The sequence below is a fragment of the Microcaecilia unicolor genome, chromosome 5 (assembly GCF_901765095.1).
Source record: "Microcaecilia unicolor chromosome 5, aMicUni1.1, whole genome shotgun sequence".
Taxonomy (NCBI): domain Eukaryota; kingdom Metazoa; phylum Chordata; class Amphibia; order Gymnophiona; family Siphonopidae; genus Microcaecilia; species Microcaecilia unicolor.
Window position 1 is genome coordinate 73,160,769 of NC_044035.1, and position 26,349 is coordinate 73,187,117.

The following is a 26,349-nucleotide window of genomic DNA, read 5'->3' on the forward strand; positions in this document are numbered from 1 at the left end:
ATGCACACTGGAATCACATTAAACATACCCCTGGATTCTATATAGCGCACCTAGCATTCAGCGCAGAAATACAAGCGTATTCTATAACACCACACAAGTTAATTGGCTTAATAAGCCTATCATCGTTAACACTTAACAAGCAATATTGAGCACTAATTGGCAATAATTAGAATTTATGCACACAACTCCCTAAGCATATTCTGTAATGCACTGCGCCTAAATTTTAATGCACACAGGCAAAAAGGGGCATTGTTATGGGCAAGGAACGTTTCATGGCCACGTTCCAAAATGTATGTATGTTATTAAATATGGCCCTCTGCGCCTAAATCTACACACCGGGATTTACGCCACATTTTCGTTGGTGTAAATGGATACGTGTAGTTTTAGGTGCTAGGATATCGACTAAGCATGTTCTATATACCACACCTAAATCTAGGCACCACTTACAGAATACGCTTAGGCGGAAATGTTTTCCACACATATTTTTAAAGTGACATATATGAATCTGGCCCATAGGGGATAATATTCAGCCATTGGCAGTCAGCATTTTTTTACACTAACCGCAGATGTCAAATTTATGCACAGATATTCAGTGCTCGGCCATGTTCAGATACCAGTGTTAAATATCCGGGTATGTGCAGACGGCCAGCGCTTAACCTGGTATGTGCCGATATTCAGCCTTAATAAAACAGTGGACTCCTTGGTTTAGCAGCTGCGTAGACCTTTACAGCATTTCCTTTTATTTTCTACAGATTTTATTGATGTAACTTTATTTCATGTCATTGGCAAACAAAAACGAGCAGAAAAAAAAAACTGTGAAATGTTGCCCTTCCCATGTGCACTCTTATCAGGAAACAGTGTGTACTCTTCGCAAATAGCAATCTCTTAATCACATACCTCCCGTGACACATAGCGCACTGTCCGATTACTGCAGGGTTTATTTATTTATTATTTATTTATTTATTGCATTTGTATCCCACATTTTCCCACCTTTTTGCGGGCTCAGTGTGGCTTACAATACATTATGAATAATGGAGATACAGTTTGTTACAATTCGGTTATGGATTACATTGTGAAGAGTTATATGAGACAAAATCAAAGTATCGTTAAGGAATATATCAATGGAAAAGAACATTGAAACATTGGAAGGAAACAACGGGAAACTAAAGGACAATACATAATGACAAAAAACGTATGGTATAGATTTTTCTATGGTTAGAGCGTGAGCCCTTACCAAATAGGTGGCGGAAAGGGCTCAGGCAGTAAAAAGTAGCCCAGCGTGGGCAATTTCAATGAGCCCAAACTAGCGCAGGCCAGTTTTTACTGCAACTTAGTAAAACTTAGTAAAAGGGCACCTTAGTAAGTCAGTCCCACAGTTATCATGGTTATACTTCTTTATAGTAACTATTTTCTTACCACTAATGTTTGCTAGTGTAAACATTACCATAATGTTCTCCATACTGCTATTTCTATTTCATATATCAGCCAGAGTGTATCTATTTTCCATTTAATTGTTCCCTCATTATTGCCTTCTGTTTATTAACCATCTTGAATTCTTTTCTGCAATATGATATTCATGAAAATCACTGCAGCAAACTTAGCTGAAACCAAAAGATGTGTGGAATAAACGTACAATATTCTAGTTTATACCAGATTAATGAAGCCCCAAAGCCATAATTAAAGGCACATGAATAGTTATTTCACCTACTTTCCAAAAGAAATTAGTGAACTTTATTAGCAAATATGAGTACATAAATTTATTCAAATAAAATATATCTTCAGAATTAACAAGGCACAAACCTGTAGAGCTTCAATTGCATTTTTGTAGCACAGCAACTGCTCCATGGTATCTCTGCTAGTAAGTGCCACCTTGCGCCACATGTATGACACGGTGTCTTCACTCTCATCCTTGAATTTCTGAATATCCATTATAAAGTTTTGTCCAAGTCTTGCTTTTACTAACACCCTGTGCTTGAAAATTACACTGTCAAAAATACAGTAAGACGGAGAAATTAAACATCACTTATGTTTATGTGGCTGTTGTATTTCGTATTACAAAACACACATTCTAATGGGAGTAATTATGAGTAGTCCACAAAACTGCAAATTAAATAAGCATTTTTATCACATGTATTTTATTGCTGATTCTCAAAAGAGGGTAGTTTCTCTATGAAAATTCACAAAAGTATGCAAACTAAAAGCATCCCCATATTTTGCACCTGCTGTTTGCTTACTTATTTAGTGGTATTTCTAACCTGCAGTCCAAACTAATTCATTCACTCCTGGTGTGTTATGGATGAGCAGTTGGAGTAGTGGCCTATAATAGAGAAGTACATGTGGTGTTTTACTCCATCAACCTAAAGATACCCAAACAAATGCTCCATTTTGAAGTGGCTAAGAGTATGTGCGTTTTAATTTCTGCATGTATTTTCAGTCATCCTGAGCAGAAAAATGTTCAGATAGTAATTTATCTGGCCTAGTTATCCAAGTAAATGGATGAGTGGGGGAGTAGCCTAATGGTTAGAGTAGTGGGTTGAGAACTTGGGGAACTACTCAGATCTATAAGTGATCTTCTGAACAGCTCTGACCAAAAGTACATTGTGACCCACAGGGGCCTTCACAGGTTTGTAATCCTGGGGTCACTGCAATTCCTCAAACTTCCCAGCTGAGCAGGCCTCTTGCCAGGAGACAAGCACAGACTCAGCCCTCCCGTGCCTGTCCCTACTCGGAATCCCCTTGTCCTGGATTGACCAACTCCAGACCAACAGTCTTTTCCACTTTATTTATTTTCTCCAACACAGTTTTGATACACACAGTTGACAGGTTTTGCTTCAACTTTCCCTTCACTCCCTCCTCAGTACTCCTGGGAGATGAAAGGGGTCACACCCAACCACTGACATATCCCCTCACCCTCCTGACCAGGGCTGTGCTGGTAAATTTTTAACAACAGGCTCTTTCTCCGGACGTAGCCAGCTCTGCACTTGGAAGGGCCAGGGGTGGCCGGCGGGGGGAGCAACACTTGCCTCTCTCTCCTCCCTCCCTTCGTGCGGGCACGCTAGACATACCTTTGCTGGCAGCCAATAAATGGACTGCCACCACTCCCAACGTCTTGCTCTGAGCAGCATGCTGGAACTTCTCTCATATGCTCCAGAATCCCAGCCTGCTGCCCAGAGCTGGAAACAAGGAGCGGGGAGCAGCAGTAGTCTATTTACTTGGCTGGCAGGGCTCAGCATCCCCACCAACAAAGTAAAAGAGAATTCAGCAGGGGGCCCAAGCCCACATTTTGGGAGCCATTTGTTAAAGTAGCCATGGAGGGCCCTACTTTAACAACCGGCTCCCAAAATTCTTAAAAGCTTAACAACCGGCTCTTGCGAGCCTGTGAGAGCCTGCTCCAGCACACCACTGCTCCTGACCCAGTTGGAAACCCTCACCCCGGTTGGAATGCTTCTGCAGCCACTTCTTTCCCTCTTTCATTAGGTCATTAAACCATGTGGCCAGGAGCCCTCTTACTTGCCCTCCTTTAGCTTGTGCTAAGGCAGAAATGTCCAAGGGCTCTCCTTCGGAAGGCTCCTCTCTCTTCAATCCTTCTCCTCCCTCTCCAATCCTTCTCCTCCCTCTCCAGACTGCCAGTCCATGGGCTCCTCTACAGTCATCTTTACCAGCTGCATCCCATCATCATTATCCCACTCTCCCAGCTGTTTCCTATTTGGTTCATCCAGCCCTTCCAGATCCTCCTCCTTTCCCCTAGGATTCTGGGACTCGTAGTAGGGGTAACACTTCCTCCTTCTACCTGTCCTCTCTCTCAAGGGCTGTTGGGACTTGTAGTCCTTCAGCTTCATTGCCCTCATTGGTGAAGGAGACAGGCTGCTTTCCAGCACCGACCCTGCACTTCTGATTCTGGCCCTTTCGGCTCTGTCCTCCCGGGGTGATCTAGGGTACCCAAGCGACCTCCCCCTTCCTGCTTCCCTCGCTGTGCGACCCTCGCTCCCTGCCTGATCACAATCTGCTCTTGTCACAATACAATCAGACTAATTCAACACAATTAATGCAGACCTTACACAGGTTTCCTTCAAATGGCTCCAGGCTATTACGAACACCGCAATTGGAATCCTATGTTATGTTCGGAAATTTGATTGTGCTTCTCCCCTTCTCTTCCGACATCACTGGCTCCTAATTCATTTCCAATTTTACTACAAAATCCTTGTCTTGACTCATAAGGCGCTTCATACAGGTAAGCCGCCACATCTGGCCTCACTGGTAACTCCTTACTGTCTCTCACACCATCTTTGCTCCTCTACCAAACTCCTCTTACCATATCCCCACCATCGTGTGCAAGTTTGGACTCAACCAGTCTGCTTTTTTCTTCTTGGCCCCAGCACTGTGGAATTCGTTGCCATTTAAATTGCAAGCTGAACTTTCCTTTACAAAGTTTAGTGCAGACCTCAAGACTTTTTTATTCACTCAGGTTTTTTCCCAGTTTGGCGCCTGATGGGGTTCTGTGTGGATAAGACTGCTCACCTGATCACCTAATCCACCCAATCTCTCTACGTGCGTTTCTAGCTCTATGACCCCCATACTATTTCTCTTCATCTTTCCTATTTGATAATGGTGTTTCTTTCTCAAGTTTGATTAGGCTGTGCACAGCTTTGATATGGAAACGTTTAAAGGCAGTACAGCAAGATTTTAAAAAACAATAAACAAACTGTGGCTCCTCAGGATTCTGGGCAAGTCACTTGACTCTCCATTGCCCCAGGTACAAAAACTTAGATTGCGAGCTCACTAAGGACAGCGAAAGTACCTGCATATAATAAATGCAAACCACTTTGCTTGTACTACACAAAGGTGATTCAGTACATTTTCAGTTCTCCAACCTAAATAGGACCAACCCGGTGTCGGATAACTGAAAAGTCGAATAATACAGAAAACACTGCAGAAAACTCTCAATGCATAAACAAAGGCACAGAGTTACCGATTTTCAAAAATTGTTCTACAACAATGATTTTTAATTGAAATAAATGTGATGACATCACCGGGGGGTTCTGTAGGATATGCCAGATGGTCGGATTATCAAAGATTGGATAATCAAGATTGTATTGTATATCAAAATCCATGACTCTTTACCCGTAAATAGGCGGTCCAGGGACAGAGCTGGAAGTTATCTGAGTACCACTGATATTTCAGTGCCAGTACCCGGATAAATATTCAGTTAGCTGAGGACAGCAAAATGGCTAAGTGAAGTTAACTGGATAGCTATCCTAGTATCAGTGGTAATTGGAAAGCACAGTAGCAGTCTGCTCTATACACAAATACTCCATGTTAGTATCTAGGTACTGGCCAATGCTGAATATACCGGTATAACTTTTAATGCTGTGGCCAGCATTTTAAAAGCACCAGCTGCAGAGTTTAAATATCAGCTGGAAAGTTCTTTTTAAAGAGAATACTGCTTGTAACATAACTCCAAGTTCAACAATGCTGGCAACATATCCATGTGCATTAATAGAGGATGCTGCAGTTTGTAAGGAGGTTCTAACGTTCACCACTTTAAAACAACAAAAGTCAGCTAAAATAGAGGTTCTCATCCAGGACCTTGAGCCACACCCAGCTAGTTGGGTTTTCCTGCATGTATGCAGATCTATCTTATGCATACTTGTTGTGGATATACTGAAAACCCAACTGGTTGGATGCGGCCCAAGGACTGGGATCAAAACTACTGAGCTAATGCACCAGCTTTTAGCATATGAGAGCGCTCATTCTCACAACACTTGCTAAATGGAATAGCCACTTGGGCCAAGAAATACTTTTCCTTTCCCTCAACTTATGATTGTAGAACTTTGCGTAAAAGTTTCAACCATAAACTTTTAATATTTTTTTATATTGGCATTTTGAAGAGACAACTTATTAGAACTGACATAACATTGATGTGAACAACTGTTTCATGTTTGCTGAAGGTCCATTTGTGTTTTGTATGTGTGACTGAGGTCAAATACTGAGTAGGATTTGTTTTGTTTTCTCAATGAGACATGCATTGATGCTACCTGAAACATGACAAGTTTGCTATGCATTTGATGAGTGGGATTTTGGTTTTCACAGTGGGCCTAGTAGCTGATGTCAGTGTCATCTTTTCACTATCTTGAAGTGGTATTGGATTCTAACCTCTCTTTCCAGGATTATATTTTAAATGTTGTGAAACTTGGCTATTTAACTTTGCATCGACTCTGTTCTGTTTGCAATTTATTAGACTTTTCTTCATTACATACTGTTGTTCATGCTTTTTAAAATTTCACGCATCAGTTACTGTCATTTGCTCTATGCAAACATTTCTTCTTACCAAATTAAACAGCTTCAGATGCTCCAAAAGTCTACTATACTGTTCCTGTATAGGTTGGTCCCAGAGTCTGGTTTCTGCTTCCCTCTGCCTTCTCTTAGCTCACTGCCAGGATCTCCTGTCCATTTGACACTTCTTCTCTTTTCATGTTAACCATTGATCTCCCATCTCTATGTCTCTTTCTTCCCCCATGTTCAACAACTCCTTTCTGTGTCCCTATAGTTCCTTTACCAGTATCTTCACTGTGGTCATATCCTCACATCCATCATCATCCACCCTACCCCTGTGCCCAGAATCATCCCTTGTGTCCCTATACCCTCCCATGTCTGTCATCTCCCTTCTGAGTTTCCATTTCCCCCATGTCTAGTATCTCCCCTCTGTGTCCATATACTCCTCCCCTTCCCAATGTTCAGCATTGTCACTCTATTCCTCCCCAGCCCCCAATGTCAGGTATTGCCCCTTCTGTGTTCATTTCCATCCCCATATAGCATCTCCCCTTTGTTTCCCTGCCCTATGTCCATCATCTCCCCTCTCTTTCTGCATATTTCCCTGTGTCCAACTTCTCTCCCCTCTCTCTCAACCACACCAATGTGTTTCTCTCCTCTCCATACCACCCCTCCAGCTTTCTTCCTCTCTTTCATTGGCCGTCCAGTGTCTGGCTCTTTCTCCCACTATGGGTTTATTTATTTATTACATTTGTATCCCACATTTTCCCGCATAGCAGTAGGCTCAATGTGGCTTACAAGTTCCCGAGAGGAGAGTACCAACTCCGGGAATATATACAGAGTGGAAAATAGAGTAACAGTAGGTGCAAGGAAGCTGATAAGGTTCCGTAAAAGAGAATACAACTCTGGGACGAATACATAGTAGCATATAGAGAGAAGTAATCTCAATGAGGCTGATAAGTCTCCAGGGATGGGACTACAGCTTCTAGTGAGCAATACAGAGTAGGGTAAGGGAAGACGTACACTTAATTATAACTGGAGTGGTAAAATTCGTACAGTTTGAAGTAATAGGATTATGTGAAAGGGTTAAGCATTTGTCTCCCTTTTCCTTCATCCCCTTGGTCTGGCATCTCTCTTCCTTCCCTCTAATCCCTCCTTCCAGTACAGCACCTCTCTCCCTTCTCTCCAGCCTCCCCTGCAGGCCTTGCTTCCAGTCCCCCTTGCAGGTTAAGCACCTCTCTCCTTTCCCTCCAGCCTCCTCCCTTGCAGGCCTTCCCTCCAGCCTCCAGTCCCCAAAGAAAATGTCTCAATCAGATGGAATTACAGAACAGCATTTGAAGCAATAATAAAGTATATCTCAATATAAGAAAGTGTTCAATTGTTTTCTAAATAAAAAGAAGAAGAAGATAAAATAGACCTTTTCTGATGAGGGATGTCATTCCATATTTTCACTACTAAGTATTTAAATGAATTATTAAGTAACTTTTAATCTTAACCCCATAAGGGCTTGAAAACATTAGAGAATATAAATGAGTAGATTGAGACACCCTATCTGAGGGCAATAAAGTCAAATACTGTCATGCTGACTGAATTTTGTCCCTCTAAAGATTTAAAAACCATACAAACTATTTTAAACTTTATATGCGAGGAAACCCGAAGAGGAGATATGCTGTCAAATATATTGACTCTAAAAATTAATCTAGTAGCTGTATTTTGGAGAAGCTGCAGTCTTATTTATTTGGATTTTGCTCACACCTTTTTAGTAGTAGCTCAAGGTGAGTTACATTCAGGTACACTGGCTCACAATCTAAGTTTGTACCAGAGGCAATGGAGGGTTAAGTGATTTGAACTGGCCACCTCTGGATTTCAAGACCAGTGTTCTAAGCCACTCCTCCACGTCACAGGGATTCCTCCGTATAACGATGTTACTTACCTGTAGCAGTTATTCTCTGAGGACAGCAAAGTTTATATTCTCACAAGTGGGTAATACAGCACTGTATTGCCCAGCCAGGGCTTTATGAAAAGCCATAAGAACTTTTGTGGAGCACAATACACGCTCCACTGCACAGGTGCAATCCCGCCAGTTGCTCATGCGCAGCTACTGTAGTTAAATACTACAGAAAGAAAAAATTAAAAATAGGAGACAACTCCTAGGGGAGGTGGGAGTGTTTGTGAGAATATAAGCCCTGCTGTCCTAGGAGAATACCTACTACTGGTAAGTAACTTTGCTTTCTCTGAGAACAAGTAGGGCATTAATTCTCACAAGTGGGTTATCCCTAGCATCCAGGCTCACAGAAAACAACAAACATTGGTCAATTGGACCTCGCAATGATGAGGACATAACTCAGATTAAACTGAAACTATATACAACTGAGTGAGAGTGCAGCCTGGAAAGAATAAAACGTGCCTAGGGGGGTACAGTTGGATTCTAGACCCCAAACAGATTCTGCAACACTGTCTGCCCAAACTGACTATTGTGTTGGGTATCCTGTTCAAGGCAGTAATAAGATGTGAATGTGTTGGCTGAAGACCAAGTTCCAGCCTTGCAAATTTCTGCAATGGAGGCTGACCGCAAGTGGGCTACCAACACAACCATGGCTCTGATATTATAAGCCTTGATATGACCCTCCAGTGTCAGCCCAGTCTGGGCATAAGTGAAAGAAATTCAATCTGCCAGCCAGTTAGAGATTGTGCATTTCCCGATGGTGACCCCCATCCTGTTGGGATCAAAAGAAACAAAAAGTTGGGTGGACTGTCAATGGGACCCTTGTCTGCTCCACATAGTAGGCCAATGCTCACTTGCAGTCCAAGGTGTGCAAGGTGCTCTCGCCAGGATGAGCATGAGATCATGAGAAGAATGTTGGCAAGACAATCGACTGGTTCAGATGGAACTCTGACACAAGCTTTGGCAGGAACTTAGGGTGTGTGCAGAGGACTACTCTGCTGTGATGAAACTTAGTATAAGATGCATCCACTACCAAGGCCTGAAGCTCACTGACTATGAGTTGAAGTAACAGCCACCAAGAAAATGACCTTCCAGGTTAAGTATTTCAGATGGCAGGAATTCAGTGGCTTGAAAGGAGCTCTCATCAGCTGGGTGAGAACGACATTGAAGTCCCATGATGCAGGCGAATGTTTGACAGGGGGCTCTGACAAAAGGAAGCCTCTCATGAAGTGAACAACTAGAGGCTGTCCAGAGATGGGCTTACCCTCTACATGCTGATGATAAGCACTAATTGCACTGAGGTGAACCCTTAAGGAGTTGGTCTTGAGACCAGACTCAGAAAAGTGCAGAATGTATTCAAGCAGGGACTGTGTAGGACAGTAAACAGGATCTAGGGCCTTGCTTTCACACCAGATGACAAACTTCCTCCATTTGAAAGAATAACACCTCTTAGTGGAATCTTTCCTGGAAGCCAGAAAGACTCAGGAGACACCCTCTGACAGACCAAGAGAAGCAAATTCTAGGCTCTCAAAATCCAGGCAGTGAAGGCCAGAAACTGAAGGTTGGGATGTAGAAGAGACCCTTTGTTCTGTGTGATGAGGGTTGGAAAACACTCCAATCTCCACGGTTCTTCGGAGGATAACTCCAGAAGAAGAGGGAACCAGATCTGCTGAGGCCAGTAAGGTGTGATTAAGATCATGGTCCCATGGCTTGCTTGAGTTTCGGCAGAGTCTTCCCCACAAAGGAATGGGAGGATACGCATACAGAAGGCCTGACCCCCAATGCAGGAGGAAGGCATCTGATGCTAGTCTGTCATGGGCCTGAAGCCTGGAGCAGAACTGAGGGACTTTGTGATTCAGCTGAGTGGCAAAGAGATCCACCGAGGGGATGTCCCACTCTCAGAAGACCTTATGGGTAATGCCCATATTGAGAGACTACTCGTATGGTTGCATAACCCTGCTCAGTCTGTCAGCCAGGCTGTTGTTTTTGCCCACCAGATAAGTGGCTTAAAGGAACATGCCGTGTTGGTGAGCCCAGCACCACACCTGGACGGCCTCCTGACACAGAGGGTGTGATCCAGTGCCCCCCTGCTTGTTGGTGTAATATACTGCAACCTGGTTGTCTGTTTGAATGAGCACAATATGGTTGGACAGCCAATCTCTGAAAGCCTTTAGAGCATTCCAGATCACCCCAAGTTCTAGAAGATTGATCTGGAGACCTGTTTCCTGGAAGGACCATGCTCCTCATCAGTGTCAGTCAGAAACTCCTTGTGGGAGGGTTGAGACTGAGCCTGCCTTGAATTTGAGGAGCTATATCCCCGAGAGAGGTGTTGAGGAGTGGGCTCCCGCCTCAACTCCGGTGAAGCTTCCTCCACCGACATCGAAGGGGTACTGACTTGGATGGCAGTCGACACTGGGGCTGCACCACCAGCTAAGGGCCAGGTGGGGCCACAGTGGGCTGGACGGTAGGTGCAAGCACCCCCGATGCCAATGCACAGCACTGCAATATGCCATCCAGCAGCTCAGGAAGCATTTGATATTTTTTCTCTCACCATGTCCATCATCCTCCTGTGTCCTTATGCATCCTGTCTACCATCTGTAGCCCTATCCTTCCTCCAGTTTCTGCATCTGCCCTCAAAGTGTTCCGATCCGGCCCTTAAATTAATCAGTTTCCCCTCCATCCATATCCAGCATTTCTGTTCACTCCCCTCCCCTCCATCCATGTGCATCTACTTCCTCAGTCTTTCCTCCCCTCTATCCTTGTCCAACATTTCTCCTCTCTTCCCTGCCCTCCACTCCATCCATGTCCAGCATTTCTCCTCTCTTCCCTCCCCTCCATCCATCCATCCATATCCAGCAACTCGCCTCTCTCCTCTGCCCTCCCCTCCATCCATCCATGTCAAGCAACTCTCCATTCTCCCCTGCCCTCTCCTCCATCCATGTCCAGCAAATTTCCTATCTCCCCTGCCTCCATCCATCCATCTATATCCAGCAATTCTCCCCTCTCCTTTGTCCTCCCATCCATGTTCAGCGATTTTTTCTCTCTCCTGCCCTCCCCTCCTATCCATGTCCAACAATTCTCCTTTGCTCCCTCTCCTCCCCTCCCATCCATGTCCAGTGACTTGCCTCAGTCCCCCCTTTTCAGTCCCCAAGTTCCAACCCAGCCCCACCTGCCCGCCCTCAGCTCCATGACAGCCCTCCTCTCCTTTCCTGCCGTCCTGCATGTAAACCTTTATTTTATGTTTCAGCGACGACAGTGAAAAAACACAGCATGCTCGCCTCCAGCCTTTCCCTTCCATCTCAGGGTCCCACCCTCACAGAAACAAGAAATACATCATCAGAGGAAGGCGGAACACTGAGAGGGAAGGGAAAGGCTGGAGGTGAGCTTCCTGTGCTGTTTTTTTTCACTGCCACCGCTGCAACTTAAAATAAAAGGTTTACATGCAGGGTGGCAGGAACGGAGAGGAGGGCTGTTGGGGAGCTGAGGACGGGCAGGCAGGATCAAGAGCTGCCTGCAGCTCGGTTGCACCAGCCCTGCGTTTGGGGGGCAATGCCCCCCCTAAACGATGCCTATGCTGGGGTGCACTACTTCTGGATGGGCCTTGGGTGCAAGTGGGTGGTCCTGGGCCCACCTAGGCCTACTTGTGGCTATGCCCCTGAGTGGCACTATAAATGTATCAGGAGAAGGATACCAAAAGTTATAACTGCAAAAATGTTAAAACTTCCAAAGACTCTGTCAAATCAGATCCAAGAACCTGCTATTCACACTGAATGGGAAAAAAACCCATTTTCAAGCACACAGCCATATAGTGAAAATGAAAAAGAAAAAAAAAAACCCCACATAAATATTTACAGTCTGTGTTTAGTGCGAGGAAGTACTTGAATGGCTTCGTCTAAGACCATCAGGCCTTTTTCCCAGTTGTTTTCATCAGCATGAATTTGAAATAGTAGTTCATAGAGAGCTGCAATCAGTTTGATGTCTTCATCCCCACTGACTGCATCTACAAAAAAAAAAACAGTTACTAGACACTGCATAACTGTCACCCAACAGAAAAATTAGTGCACGCTAACACTACAGACTCCCATAGGAATATATGGATGTCTCTAGCATTAGCATGAACTAAAAATGTTAGAATGCCTACAGCACAGCTTAGTAAACAGGGACCTAAGCATAAAACTGTGCACACAATTTTATAGATTTAGGGATATATGCACATAGGGCTAGATTCTATATATGGCGCCTGAAAATTCCATGTGGAAAAAAATACACCTAGGTGTACTGTGTAAAGTACACCTAAATTTTATAGAATAGGCTTAAATTTCCACACAGTATACAGAATAATGCCAAGCGCCTCTCCACATGCCTAACTATAGTCGCGGCCATTTACACCATGTTTTACTTGGTGTAAATCCAAGCACCTAAATTAGGGAAGAGCAGGTGTATTCTAAAACAACACACATAGATTTTAGAAACACCCACGCCCCGCCCATGACCCTTTTTCAACTATGTGACTTAGAATTTAGGTGCACCACGTTACAGAATACGATTAGTGAGTTATGTGCGTAAATCTTAATGCCAATTAGTGCTGATAATTCCTTAATATGCAATTAACAGTGCTAATTAGCTAGTTAACCAATTAAGTTGCGTGCATTGTTATAGAATACATTTTGATTTCCATGCAGAAATTAAGGAGCCATATATAGAATCCTGGAGATTATTACTAACTAGATCCCACGACAAATAACACAAATTAGGGGCATTAGCATGTGCAATTCAACACCATACATTAGTAACTAATTTTGTAAATTCCTCCAGTGAACAATTAAATTCCATCCCCTATATTTGTAAGGTGGCTAAATTTACCAACTCAAAAAATGGGTTACTCAGAAAGTGTTCCTAAGGCAGGCTTATGACATCACTGGTGTGCGGTGATTTTCAATTTAAGAGGCTATCCCTAGCCACACAAATAACAGGCATACATCTAGGTGGCTAATCTTTGACTGGACTGACTTAGGAAATTTCTAATTGCAATCTAGTTGGTTGGGTTGGAACTGGACCTTGTATAGGTTGTCTAATTAGGAAGTACAGTATTTTAAAAAATGTTCTGCACATCAGGGATTCTTTTATAAAATATATAAAGCATATGCATTTAGTACTGTGCAAAAGAGCAAAAGACATTTTATAAATGAATATGTTTAAAAAAAAGTCACCCGAAATGGGCCATGTTTCGTCACAACGTGCTTCTGCCTAAGGGGTCAAGATCAATGTTCTTTAAGGTGAACAAATATTGAAAATCGTTTTCTTTGGCGGTTCATTAAAAACAGCTGTTACTTTTGGAAGTGTTTGGTACGATCTGCTGCTGAAAGTTTATGAAGGAACAATTTGCAATATTTGTTTACCTTAAAGAACATCAAATTCTTAAGCCACAGAGGAGTTAAGTGCCTTTTGCATCTCTAATAGAGAATTTGATAAGTGGATATTTCATACATTGTACATAAAATCTTTAAAAAATTCTTTAAAAAGAGTTATTTATGGAGAGGTTTTTTGACTCATGAAGACGCTCGCCAGAAGTTCAAACCGAAAACATTAATTTTCAAGGGTGAACTCTGAGCAGCGAGGCATCCACATCAAGAGAGATATAAGTGAATGCCGAGCATCTGAAGTCTTTCCCTTCCATTTAACCAACTGATTTGAGAGAGATTTACTTGCTATACGTAGACAGTGTACTTATACATATATGACAACTTACTCAGACAGATTCACTTTTTACATATATAAACTTTCCCTAAGGTTTCTAAAATTTACTCCTTAGTAATATTAGACATTAAAGGAATGAAAACTGGCCCCAAGGGGCTTGAAAATAAGTGACCTGTGTCACTTTACATAGAAAAAGAGAAAAATGTAGGCAGATAAATACCATGGGGTATCCAGTCTGCCCATCCATGCGATCTACTCTCCCTATCACTCCCTTAGCAATCCTATGTACTTGTCCCAAGCTCCCTTGAATTCAGATACTGTTTTCATTCCCACCACTTCCACCAGGAGACTGTTCCTTGTTCATGTTCATCCTATGCTCCCTCGTTCCAGAGATTCCTTTCAACTGAAAGAGACTTACCTCCTGTGGATTTAAGCCACATAGGTATTTATATGTCTCTACCATATACATATCGAGATCTTCAAGTCTGTCCCCCATATGCTTTATGACACCACTGACGATTTTATGCCTTCTGAACTGACTCCATCCTGTTTAAATCTTTTTCAATATGTGGTCTCCAGAATTGTACACAATATTCTAAATGAGGTCCTATTAGAGTCTTATACAGGGGCAACATCTTACTGGCCATTCCTCTCCCTATGCATTCAAACATCCTTCTAGTTTTCGCCTGTTTGGCCACCTTAAGATCATCACATACACTTTAAGATCATCACATACAGTCACACCCAAGTCTCACTTCTCTTTCATGCACAAAAGTTTTTCACCCTCTAAACTGTACCATCCACTTGGGTTTTTGCAGCCCAAATACATGACCCTGCATTTTTTAGCATTAAATCTATGCTGCCAAATTCCAGACCATTCCTGTAGACTCGCTAAGTCCTTCCTCGTGTTATCCACACCATCAGGGGTGACTACCCTATTGCAGATTTTGGTATCATCTGCAAAGGGCAATCCTTTTAAAGACAGCAATTCAGCAATATCGCTTACAAAAATGTTAAAAAGAATGGGCCCACGAACCGACCCATACGGCATACCACTGGTAACATCCTTTTCCTCAGAACAAGCTCCATTTACTACTACCCTCTCAGGCTCATTTTCGAAAGAGATGGACGTCATGTTTCGACATAAATCGGAACATGGATGTCTGTAATGGAAGTGAATTTTTTTTTTAATTCTTTATTTATCATTTTAACATTCATAATATACTTATGAGTGATAATACACCAAACTGAAATTAAACATTCAAATTAAATAAACAGATATTCAATCCATAGTATTATTCCTAACTAACGACCACAAGTTAAGGTAATCGATCCAAGACATAGAAATAAATTCCCATACTTAAACATTAAGCAGACAAAAAGAATTAAATCAAAAAGAACAGCTTAATTCCGAGTGGCTAACTCTAATCTGCTATACAGTGTTGCACATGTGACTAAACTTGTACATCAACCTCTTCTCTGCTTAATAAAAAATCTTCCAATTGTTTTGGGTCAAAAAATTGAAATTGCTTAGACTGAAATTTTATTCTACACACACATGGAAATCTTAAAAGAAAATCTGTGCCTATAGCAATTACTCGAGTACGTAAGGATAAAAAACTCTTACGTCTCTGTTGAGTCTCACGAGCCAAATCAGGAAAAACTCTAATTTTCGAACCCAAAAACTGAGAGTCCAAATGTCTCAGAGAGAGTCTAAGGACAGCATCCCTGTCCATCTCCATTGCAAAAATTGCCAAAAGTGTGGTTCTTTGAGTAATAACCTCAAGGGAGGATTCCAGGAATGCCGTGAGATTCAGTGCATCTTGTTGTGAATTACCTGATAGTTTCCCATCAGTTTGAATATAGTAAGCACGAGTTATAGGCGGCAGAGAATTCTCCGGCATTCCCAAAATTTCCATTAGATATTTTCTAAGCATTTGGATTGATACCACCAGAGGAGACCTAGGAAAATTTATAAACCGCAAAGTTAATCTTTTAGATTGATTTTCCAGGTACTCCAAGCATCGCAAAGTACAGTTTCTGTCTTTAATTAAGGATTGTCCCACAAGATCCAATTTTTCAGTTTTTTCTGACAGGCTCTTAACTTCAGAAGCTTGGAGAGCACTTGTCTGTATCTGATTCAATGCAGTCTCTGAAAGAACTTTAATAGTCTCCATGTTTTTCAAAATCAAGTTTTGTAAAGCAGATTGGGTGGATGAGGTTAAGTCCCACAGTGACTCCAATGTCATTACAGCAAGTTTCTCTAACTTTCCCATTAAAAATTCCGGGAGAGGGGCCTTAGAGGCTTGTTCCAGGGTACTCACTGTTTTCTCCAAACTTTGAGCAGTTGTTAATCCTGGTTCAGCTTGGGCTCCAGTTGTCAGCTTGTGCAGGCTCCCTCCCTGTTCACCTGGTCCCCATCAAGAGGCCATGGCGCCAGGGCTTGCAGTGAAAGCTTCCCTTCCGGGCTGTGGGGGTGCTGCACGCTCGACAGGGCTCAAGGAAGCCCCGTCTACACTGCCGTCTAGCGTCAAAGCGCCAGCACCAGCAGAAGGAGTCGACGCCAGCTCTGGGCCGGATCCTACCCGAAAATGTTCCAGCGTTGTCTGGCGCGATTGGGGCATTCCGCCCGAGACAAGGGGAGCCTCTCGGACTCTGCCTCTCCTCTTACCCATCAGAAATCGGGTAAGGTTCGCGCAAGATTAGCCTGAGAGCAAGATCTGAGCGTGTCCGTTTAGTCTGTTCAAACAGTCGCCATCTTGGATCCTATATGCCGAAGTTTATGGAAGTGAATTTTAAAAGATTGTTTTTCAACTCTGTCTTTGACCGAAAGTAACTTTTCTTGTAAATACAAAAATAAGTTGGAATGCAGAAGATAAGACACAGCTCTAACTAATTTGGTATGCAAAAGGGAGGATGGTTCTTATTTCCCAGGCCCAGTTTGGCCACCTGGACTTGGGAAAGCATGTGACCACATTCCCACAGACCTAAGCAGAGAAGCATTCTGTAATTTTCCTTAGAAGCATTCTGTAACTTTTCTTAGCTCTGGACATGAGCTAAGAGCCTAATAAAAAGGGAGGGCTTGTCACAGCAGAGTCAGGGTTCATCTGTGAGCAGACATGCTGTGCAGAAGGTTTGTTCCTGGTTGTAAGGAGACTTTGAGGGGCATGATCGAACGTCGCCGGCCAAATAGATTGCCGGCGATCTATGTTGGCGGCGGCGCTACAGCTGGGTGGAACCGTATTATCGAAAAAGATGGCCGGCCATCTTTTTTGTCCATAATATGGTTTAGCCCACCCAAATGCCGTGGAGTTCGCCGGGTTTGAGATGGACGGATTTGTTTTTCAGCGATAATGGAAAGTTATGTCGGCCATCTCAAACCCCGGCCAAATTCAAGGCATTTGGCCGTGGGAGGAGCCAGCATTTTTAGTGCACTGGCCCCCCTGACATGCCAGGACACCAACCAGCCACCCTAGGGGTCACTGCGGTGGACTTCAGAAAAGCTCCCACGTGCATAACTCCCTTACTTTGGGAGCTGAGCCCCCCAACCCCCCCCCCCCCAAACCCACTACCCACAAATGTACTGCACCCACTAAAATTGCTCCAGGGACCTGCATAAGGCCTCTAGGACTTATTGCTGCTGTATAACTTTGGCACACCAGTTCACACCTGAAGACTAATCTCTCTGAAAAAGTCCTTTCTTGAAATAACCATGTTTACTCACAGTTAACTGCAGATAAGAGGTTGTGCCCCACTGGCAAAGAGTCCCCTGGTACTAAGATTAGCAGTAGGTCAGAGCTGGCACAATGGTGTTCAATGCCCTCTTTCAGCACCATTCAAGGTAAGCTATGTTCTCTAACGTGGGTAACACAGGAAAGGGAACTAAAACTGGCTTACAAAAATGGCCACTACCGCATGGACTACAACAGGAAACAAAACAGGGCACACTCTGACCCAGTTAGCAGGGGGGAAAAGCACCATGGGAGTACAGCCCAGTACCCTACACCCACCACAATGCACTGCTAATGTGACTCTGCAGGGCACCTAACAGAAAAGGTGTCACACTCACCCAAGAGCCACATCGCAACCAGGGAAAGGCTGTCGGAGGATACAACACATTCTGCTGTCATGGAGGTGGGTACGGCATTTGAGGCCGGCATACAGGCTGGCAAAAATGGTTTTTAGTTTTATTTTGTTAGTATGGAAGGGGGTTGGTGACCACTGGGGGAGTATGGGGAGGTCATCCCCCATTCCCTCCGGTGGTCATCTGGTCAGTTGGGGCACCTTTTTGAGGCTTGATCATGAAAATAAAAGGACCAAGTAAAACCCGGTGAAATACTGCTTAACACCGATTTTTTTTTTCCATTATCGGCGAAAGCTGGCCATCTGGTAGCCACGCCCATGCCCACCCATGTCCCGCCTTCGCTAATTTACCGACACGCCCCCTTGAACTTTCGCCGGCGAAGCGACGGGAAAGCGGCGATGCTGTCAAAAATGCCGCTTTCGATTATACCGATTTCGACGCTTTTAAGAAATCGCCGGCCATCTCCTGATTTGTGTCGGAAGATGGCCGACGATCACTTTCAATTATAAGCTGGTTTGAGCCTTCGCTGTAACGGACCACCCGGCTGATGAGATAAGGGCCTGAGCTTCCAGACCAGTGATGATTGTATGTATAGTGATGTAATTATTGCTTCTTTTTCCTGGTCTAAGAACTCTTGGCATTGCTTAGAAGTAGAGAGCAGTGATGTAATGATTGTTTATACAGCTAATCATTGTGTGTATATGTCTTAACCATTGTATATATATCCTAATCATTGTAGAATTTAGCTCCTCTAATAAAGGTTTTCATTTACTTATTACGAATCCAAAAGAATCCACGGTAATTATTGAGCAGTCTGTGTTAGTGAGACAGGCTGTAAATCCATAGCAGTTCAACGTCCATCTCCCAGAGACGTTCAAATCGGTATAATCGAAACCCGATTTTGGATGCCTCCAACTGCAGTCCATCACAAGGATGTCCAAATTTCAAGGAGGCGTGTCGGAGGCGTTGTGAATGCAGGACTTGGGCGTGCCTAACACTTGGACATCTTTGAGCCATAATCGAAAAAAGCAGGGACGTCCTAAAGTAAAACTTGGACTTTTTCACCCGGACATGTTTTTTTTTTTCAATAAGGCACAAAAAGGTGCCTGAAATGACCAGATGTCCACCGGAGGGAATCGGGGATGACCTCCCGTTACTCTCCCAGTGGTCACTAACCCCCTCCCACCCTCAAAAAACATCTTTAAAAATATTTTATGCCAGCCTCAGATATCATACTCAGGTCCATGACAGTGCATGCAGGTCCCCGGAGCAGCTTTAGTGGGTGCAGTACACTTCAGACAGGCGGACCCAGGCCCATACCCCCCCTACCTGTTACATTTGTGGAGGAAACAGCGAGCCCCCCAAAACCCACCACAAACCCACTGTATCCACATCTAGGTGCCCCCTTTCACCCGTAAGGGCTATGGTAGTGGTGTACAGTTAGGGGTAGTGGGTTTGGGGGGGGAGTTGGGGGGGCTCAGCACACACGGTAAGGGAGCTATGTACCTGGGTGCAATTTATGACATCCACTGCAGTGCTACCTAGGGTGCCCGGTTGGTGTCCTGGCATGTTAGGGGTACCAGTGCACTACAAATGTGGCTCCTGCCACGTCCAAATGGCTTGCATTTGGCCATTTTTGGTTTCGAAAAAATCGCTGAAAGTCAAAGATGTCCGTGTCTAAGGACGTCCATCTCAAAGGACGTCCAAATCCAAGGACATCCTTTGTATTTTCAAAATGAAAGATGGACGTCCATCTTTTTTAGAAAATACAGTTTTCCCCGCCCCCGGATCTGGACGTTTTACAAAGACGTCCAAATCCCAACTTGGACGTTTCTTTCCAAAATGCCCCTCTCTGTCACCTTCTACTCAGTCAGTCACTTTAGGGCCTATACTGAGGGCACTGAGTTTATTAGTTGTCTATGCAGAACCATGTCAAAGGCTTTGGTAAAATTTAAATACAGCACATCTAACGCTCTCTCTCGATCCAACTCTCTGTGGTATCCAGGCCTCCCTTAGACACATACCCCTGGATTCTATATATCGTGACTTAAGTTGTACACACAAATCCAGTCATATTCTGGATTTGCGCATGCAAGTCAATTAATTAACAACCAATCAGTGCTGATATTTGCCACTAATTGGCATTAATTAGAATTTACATAAGTACATAAGTATTGCCATACTGGGAAAGACCAAAGGTCCATTAAGACCAGCATCCTGTTTCCAACAGTGGTCAATCCAGATCACAAATACCTGGCAAGATCCCAAAAAAGTACAAAACATTTTATACTGCTTATCCCAGAAATAGTGGATTTTCCCCAAGTCCATTTAATAACGGTCTATGAACTTTTCCTTTAGGAAGCCGTCCAAACTTTTTAAAAACTCCACTAAGCTAACCGCCTTTACCACATTCTCTGGCAACGAATTTCAGAGTTTAATTACACGTTGAGTGAAGAAAACTTTTATCTGATTTGTTTTAAATTTACTACATTGTAGCTTCATCGCATGCCCCCTAGTCCTAGTATTTTTGGAAAGCGTGAACAGACGCTCCACTCATTATTTTATAGACCTCTATCATATCTCTCCTCAGCCGCCTTTTCTCCAAGCTGAAGAGCCCTAGCCGCTTTAGCCTTTCCTCATAGGGAAGTTGTCCCATCCCCTTTATCATTTTTGTCGCCCTTCTCTGCATCTTTTCTAATTCCACTATATCTTTTTTGAGATACGGCAACCAGAATTGAACACAATATTCGAGATTCGGTCGCACCATGGAGCGATACAAAGGCATTATAACATCTTCATTTTTGTTTTCCATTCCTTTTCTAATAATACCTAACATTCTATTTGCTTTCTTAGCTGCAGCAGCACACTGAGCAGAAGGTTTCAACGTATCATCAACGACAACAACTAGATCCCTTTCTTGGTCCGTGACTCCTAACATGGAACCTTGCATGATGTAGCTATAATTCAGGTTCCTCTTTCCCACATGCATCACTTTGCACTTGCTCACATTAAACGTCATCTGCCATTTAGACGCCCAGTCTCCCAGTCTCGTAAGGTCCTCTTGAAATTTTTTCACAATCCTCCCGCGATTTAATGACTTTGAATAACTTTGTGTCATCAGCAAATTTAATTACCTCACTAGTTACTCCCATCTCTAGGTCTTTTATAAATATGTTAAAAAGCAGCGGTCCCAGCACAGACCCCTGGGGAACCCCACTAACTACCCTTCTCCATTGAGAATACTGACCATTTAACCCTACTCTCTGTGTTCTATATCTTTTAACCAGTTTTTAATCCACAATAGAACTGTCTAAGTGTATTCTATAATGTGATGTGCGTAAATTGTAAGTTGCATAGTTGAAAAGGGGGTGTGGAATGGGTGGGTTGTGGGTGTTTCTAAAATCTATGTGCGTTGTTATAGAGTACACCCAGTCCACGCCTAATTGAGTGTTGGCATTTACATCAAGTTTTGATGTAAATGCTAACGCCTCAATTAGGCGTGGACTGGGTTTTAGATGGCATAACTGCCTGTGACTAAATTAAGTCACGTGGATGGGTGCTTGGCATATTCTATAAACCGCATGAAAATTTAGGTTTATTCTATGAAGTATTTTTAAATTTAGGCATATTTTATAGAATATGCCTAGGTATATTTTGTTTCAGCACCAATTTTTTTTTTTTTAGGTGTGATGTATAGAATCAAGTCCATAGTGAGATAGGCCTTAATTGTTTATTTATAGTAGTCAGGCTTTTTCCTTTTTCTTGAAGTAATTGTATCTTTTGCCTTTAGTAATGCTCCTATTTTCCTTTCTTAGGTCTCTCTTTTTGAGTTCTACAATGGAAACCTGATATTTTTGCAGGTTTCTGTTTTGCTTTTGTTACCTGATATTATGTTTATATTGCTGGATCCTATTACTATTCAAATTGTTTTTTTGATTTGATGTACATTTAAAAATTCTTTAAGGTGAGAAATTGGGGGTTGGAGCAAGATGGCGGCAGCAACATCATCACGCGAGTAATATCGAGGAGCTAGCAGGAGTCACAAACCTTTCCTCTATTTCCTTAAAAAAACTGTTTACCTACTTGGAAATATGCCGTACACAAAGGAAAAGGCGTTTGTTAGAGCTGGAGCCCAGACAGCTCTAACTTCTACACCGACCCAGCAGACGCTCGATAGTTTTCTCGCAGGAACTGTGACGACGGCGTTTGGAGGTCCCGCTGAGCTAAGAGCAGCAGGAGAGGCTGAGCTCTCGGGACAGGATATTTCGTTGTCCCCTCCAATGCGCTCTCAACCGCCGCAACCGACTGGGACCGACTATGGAGGAGATCCGCAAAACTGCGAAGATGGCGAAGCGGTGAGTCACCTGGGCCCCATAGCGATATTCCCAGCCGATGCCTCTGTTTCATCTAAGGCCCAGAAAGCTATATGGGAGATACTTCAGACGGTCTAAGCCTCAACTAGCAAGATTGATTCTCTTGTGAGTAATGTTCAGACTTTGTCAAAAGACCTTACTGCAATGAAAACTGAAGTCTCAGAAAAAATAAACTATTTATCTGATGAAAATGTAAAAATGAAAGAAATTTCAGCAAAACTTGTACAAGATAATACATTGATTCACAGCAGATTGGAGTACTTTGAAAATTATAACAGGAGACTTAACCTGCGTTTATTGAACTTTCCAAGAACTCCAGTTTATTCCCCTTTGGAAATCTTTAAACGATACTTGATGGAAAATTTGAAATTTACAGAGGACAATATACCTCCACTGAATAAAATATATTACTTGCCAGCAAGAAAATTTAAAGATAGCAGTCAAGACTTACCAGTACAGCCTGATTTAAATGTTTCTGAATTATTAGAATCTTCCTTAATTGAAATAACTGAAAGACAAACTCTTTTGGTATATTTCATTTTTCAACAAGACCTGGAGTCAGTTAGAAAAATTGCACTAAAGAATTTACAAATCCCATTTTATGGGAAAAAAGTATTAGTTTTCCCAGATGTTAGTAAACAGACCCAGGCTAGAAGAAAGAGTTTTTGGCACTAAGATCTGCTACATTAGCCTTGGGAGCTTCTTTCAATTTAAACTACCCATGTAAATGCAATGTAAAATATCTAGGGGTTAAATATGTATTTTTTGTTTCTGAGCATTTGAAACAATTTATCGCAGAGAAAAAGGTTTTATAATTTATGTTGGAGCTTAGTAGATCTGACTAGCCTTGAAAATAGAGATAAGCTAGAAAATGTGCAGTTCATATTGTTAAGCCTTTCTATTTTTGAAAAGATATTTGAAACTTATCTCCTGAGTATTAATAAGTTCCAGCCCCTTCATTTTGGGGTCTAATACAAATTGATAATAATTATTTTCCTTTTATTATTCCTTTTATGGTAAACTACCTGTAACCTGTTAAACTGCTTTACCTATTCAAGATGTATTCTTGTAAATTTATGAAAATGATAAATAAAGAATTAAAAAAAATTCTTTAAAATTGAGAAAACAAATTCAACTTACATAACTGTTACAAACCTGTGGATAAATATTCAGTAGTTACATCATTAATATAAACATCCTTGGTAGGCCATAGATGAAGAGAAGACACATCATTTTCTGATTCCTACAAATGTGAAAACAGCCATCATAATTTTGTAATATCAAGTAATCATGTTGGCATGGGTCACTTTGCTATCTATAAAAGAACTAGTGACAGAAAATATCAATGGACTTGGACACATGAAAAAGGGTGGAGAGAAAATATAATTAAAAAGAAAAACAAAAAAGGCAACAGTCTACTTGCTACATAGAAGTCTGTTATAAAAAGTAGACCGATACACATATATAAAAACAAAGAAATAATTTATTCAAACCAAGATAAAAGCAGTACCCGACGTGGCCATGTTTCGCCCTCAGGCTGCGTCAGGGGTAAAACTAAAAATCAGGGGTGATCAACATACCCCTTCAAAAAAAGCTGTGCTTGTCAACAGACACTGCTCTGGATCAAAGTGCACTTTGATCCAGAGCACTGTCTGTTGACAAGCACAGCTTTATATATGTGTATCGATCTACTTTTTATAACAGAGAGAAAATATGATTTACAATAAACAGAAATCACTATAACATACAATGGAAATATGGAAAAATTTTGTCTTTTACCTGATAATTTTCTTTCCTTTAGTCCTTCCAGACCAGTCCAGACTAATGGGTTGTGCCCCTCTACCAGCAGACAGAAAAATAGAATTAGTTCCAGGTAAATTGCCCTTGAAGGGTATGGTGCAGCCTGGAATGTTCACTACTTCGATAGCCAAGCAATGATGCCGAGAACATAGATAGCAAAGAACACTAAATACACGACAAACAACAAATAGCCCACACCAGTTTCAATTGATAGAGTGGCTTAAACTCAACTGACATACAGATATTGAACTGAGTCAGGAGATGGGTGACATGCTAGTCAACAAAACTGGAGCAGAAGAGCAGAGAAGAGGCTTGTGAAGAAAGACACCCCGTAAGGAGAAAAGCAGACGGGGCAGGTTTCTGGACTGGTCTTGTAGAATGAAGGAAAGAAAATATCAGGTAAGGCATAATTTTTCCTTCTTGCACCCCCCATATAGAATGGAGCTGAGGTCTACACTCAGAAGAGTAATATTGTATATCTTGGTTGTTCAGATTTGGGAACAACCAAGATATACACTATTACAATAATCAAGTCTGGTAAGGAGAGACAGAACAAGGGTGTGGAATGTAGGTTGATCAAAATAGCGGCGGATGGTACGCACATGATGGTGAAGAATAAAAAAAAAAAAAAACTTTTACAAAGGTGCAAAATCTAAGGAACAAAAGTCAGGTGGGAATTGAGAGTTCACAAGGTAACAAAAAGAGGTTACTGGTTTAACAGTAGTACCAAGAAGATCAAGAGGAATGGAAGCGTCACCCGTTAACCAGCAAGCGACAGACTGTAGTTCAAAATACAAAGAGTGTATGAAAAAGGTCAAATATAAGCACTGACAGAAGGATCCAGGAACTTCAAATATATTACATACAAGGGGATGTATATAATATATAGCATTTTAAGGACCAGATTCAGTAAATGGTTGCCAGAAAAAAAAATCGGTGCCCAGCGCTCCAATATAAAGAGCATTCTGGGTTGAGCGCCCTTTACAGAGTAGAATGTAGTGCCGATTCCACACCCAACTTTAGGCACCAGAACTGAAACCAAGGTGTAATTTCTGGCGTCCAATTTGGGCATGCATCCGCGGTATTCTATAACACTGCACACAAATTTCCAGAATGCCCCTGACCCACCCATGCCCTCCCATGGCTATGTCCCCTTTTGGGTTGTGCGCTATGGGATTTGGGCGCTCAATGTCATAGAATAGTGCATAGCAAGATGTGTGCACAAATCCATATTGGTGCCAATTATCAATAATTGATTGTTAGTGCCCAATTATTACAGTTTAGTGGTTTGTTATCCAATTTAGTTGCACACATATCTCAGGATCATGTGAAAATTTGGGTGCCCTATATAGAATCCAGAGGTAAATGTTTTGGTTCCTCAGAAGAAGACCCCAATTAGAATCAAAGGACCTAATATTCAAAGGATTTATGCTCCTTACTTTGAGAATTATGCTCATTACCACAACCATAAAAGGGCCCCCTTGTTTGCCAAGTTGGAAAAGATCTCTAGAAGTTCAGCCGTACAAACATTATAATGGTTCAACAATTTAAAATGTCTTTTGAAGACTCACTATTTTGTAGAGGCCTTTCTTGAAGGATGAAGTAGATTGTTGTGGTTTTGATTACTCTATTTATGATTTAATGTATGTAAATTGGTTACCCGCTTTGGATAAAGGTGGGCTATAAATAAGATAAATAAAACAAAATACATTTCAAAGCATATCAATATTACCTGCATATTTTTAGAGTAAGTACTGACGACAGCCTTCAGTATTGATACTATAGACTGTCTAAGTGTCTTTCTGTGTTCTGGTGAACCGAGAAGACTTGCACAGGCATTCCAGAAGTGCTTTGCTGCTAATATTACAAGTTGACGACTTCCTGCTTCTCCTCCATATCTGGTAAAAGTAAATAAATAAATACAATAAAAACTGACAGATCCAATCCGATCAGGACTATCTTTAGGAGTGGGCCCTGGGCCTCCAATCCCCCAGGGACTCTGATACCGCAGACAAACCTCTCATCTTCCTGCCATTACTGTCATAGCTGCTGCCACCGCTGTCAGTCACTCTGAGTGACCAATGCAGAAAGCCACATGGTAGTGCCGTGCACTGTTGGCTGAGTGTGTGGCATCTACTATGAACTTAATGGGAAAATATTTTGCAGTGATGCAGTAAACA

The 26,349-nt window shown here is 42.3% G+C and overlaps 1 protein-coding gene across 1 annotated transcript in view; it reads right to left on the reverse strand.

The window, feature by feature from the left end:
- Positions 1–26,349, reverse strand: part of CFAP46 (cilia and flagella associated protein 46) — a 418,285-nt gene that overhangs the window by 198,328 nt on the left and 193,608 nt on the right. Inside the window, exons 25-28 of the mRNA XM_030202994.1 lie at positions 25,902–26,067; positions 23,525–23,612; positions 12,068–12,215; positions 1,801–1,984 (exon numbers count right to left, since the gene is read on the reverse strand). Of these exons, the coding sequence (XP_030058854.1) occupies positions 1,801–1,984; positions 12,068–12,215; positions 23,525–23,612; positions 25,902–26,067 (586 nt within the window). The remainder of the gene's footprint in view (positions 1–1,800; positions 1,985–12,067; positions 12,216–23,524; positions 23,613–25,901; positions 26,068–26,349) is intronic.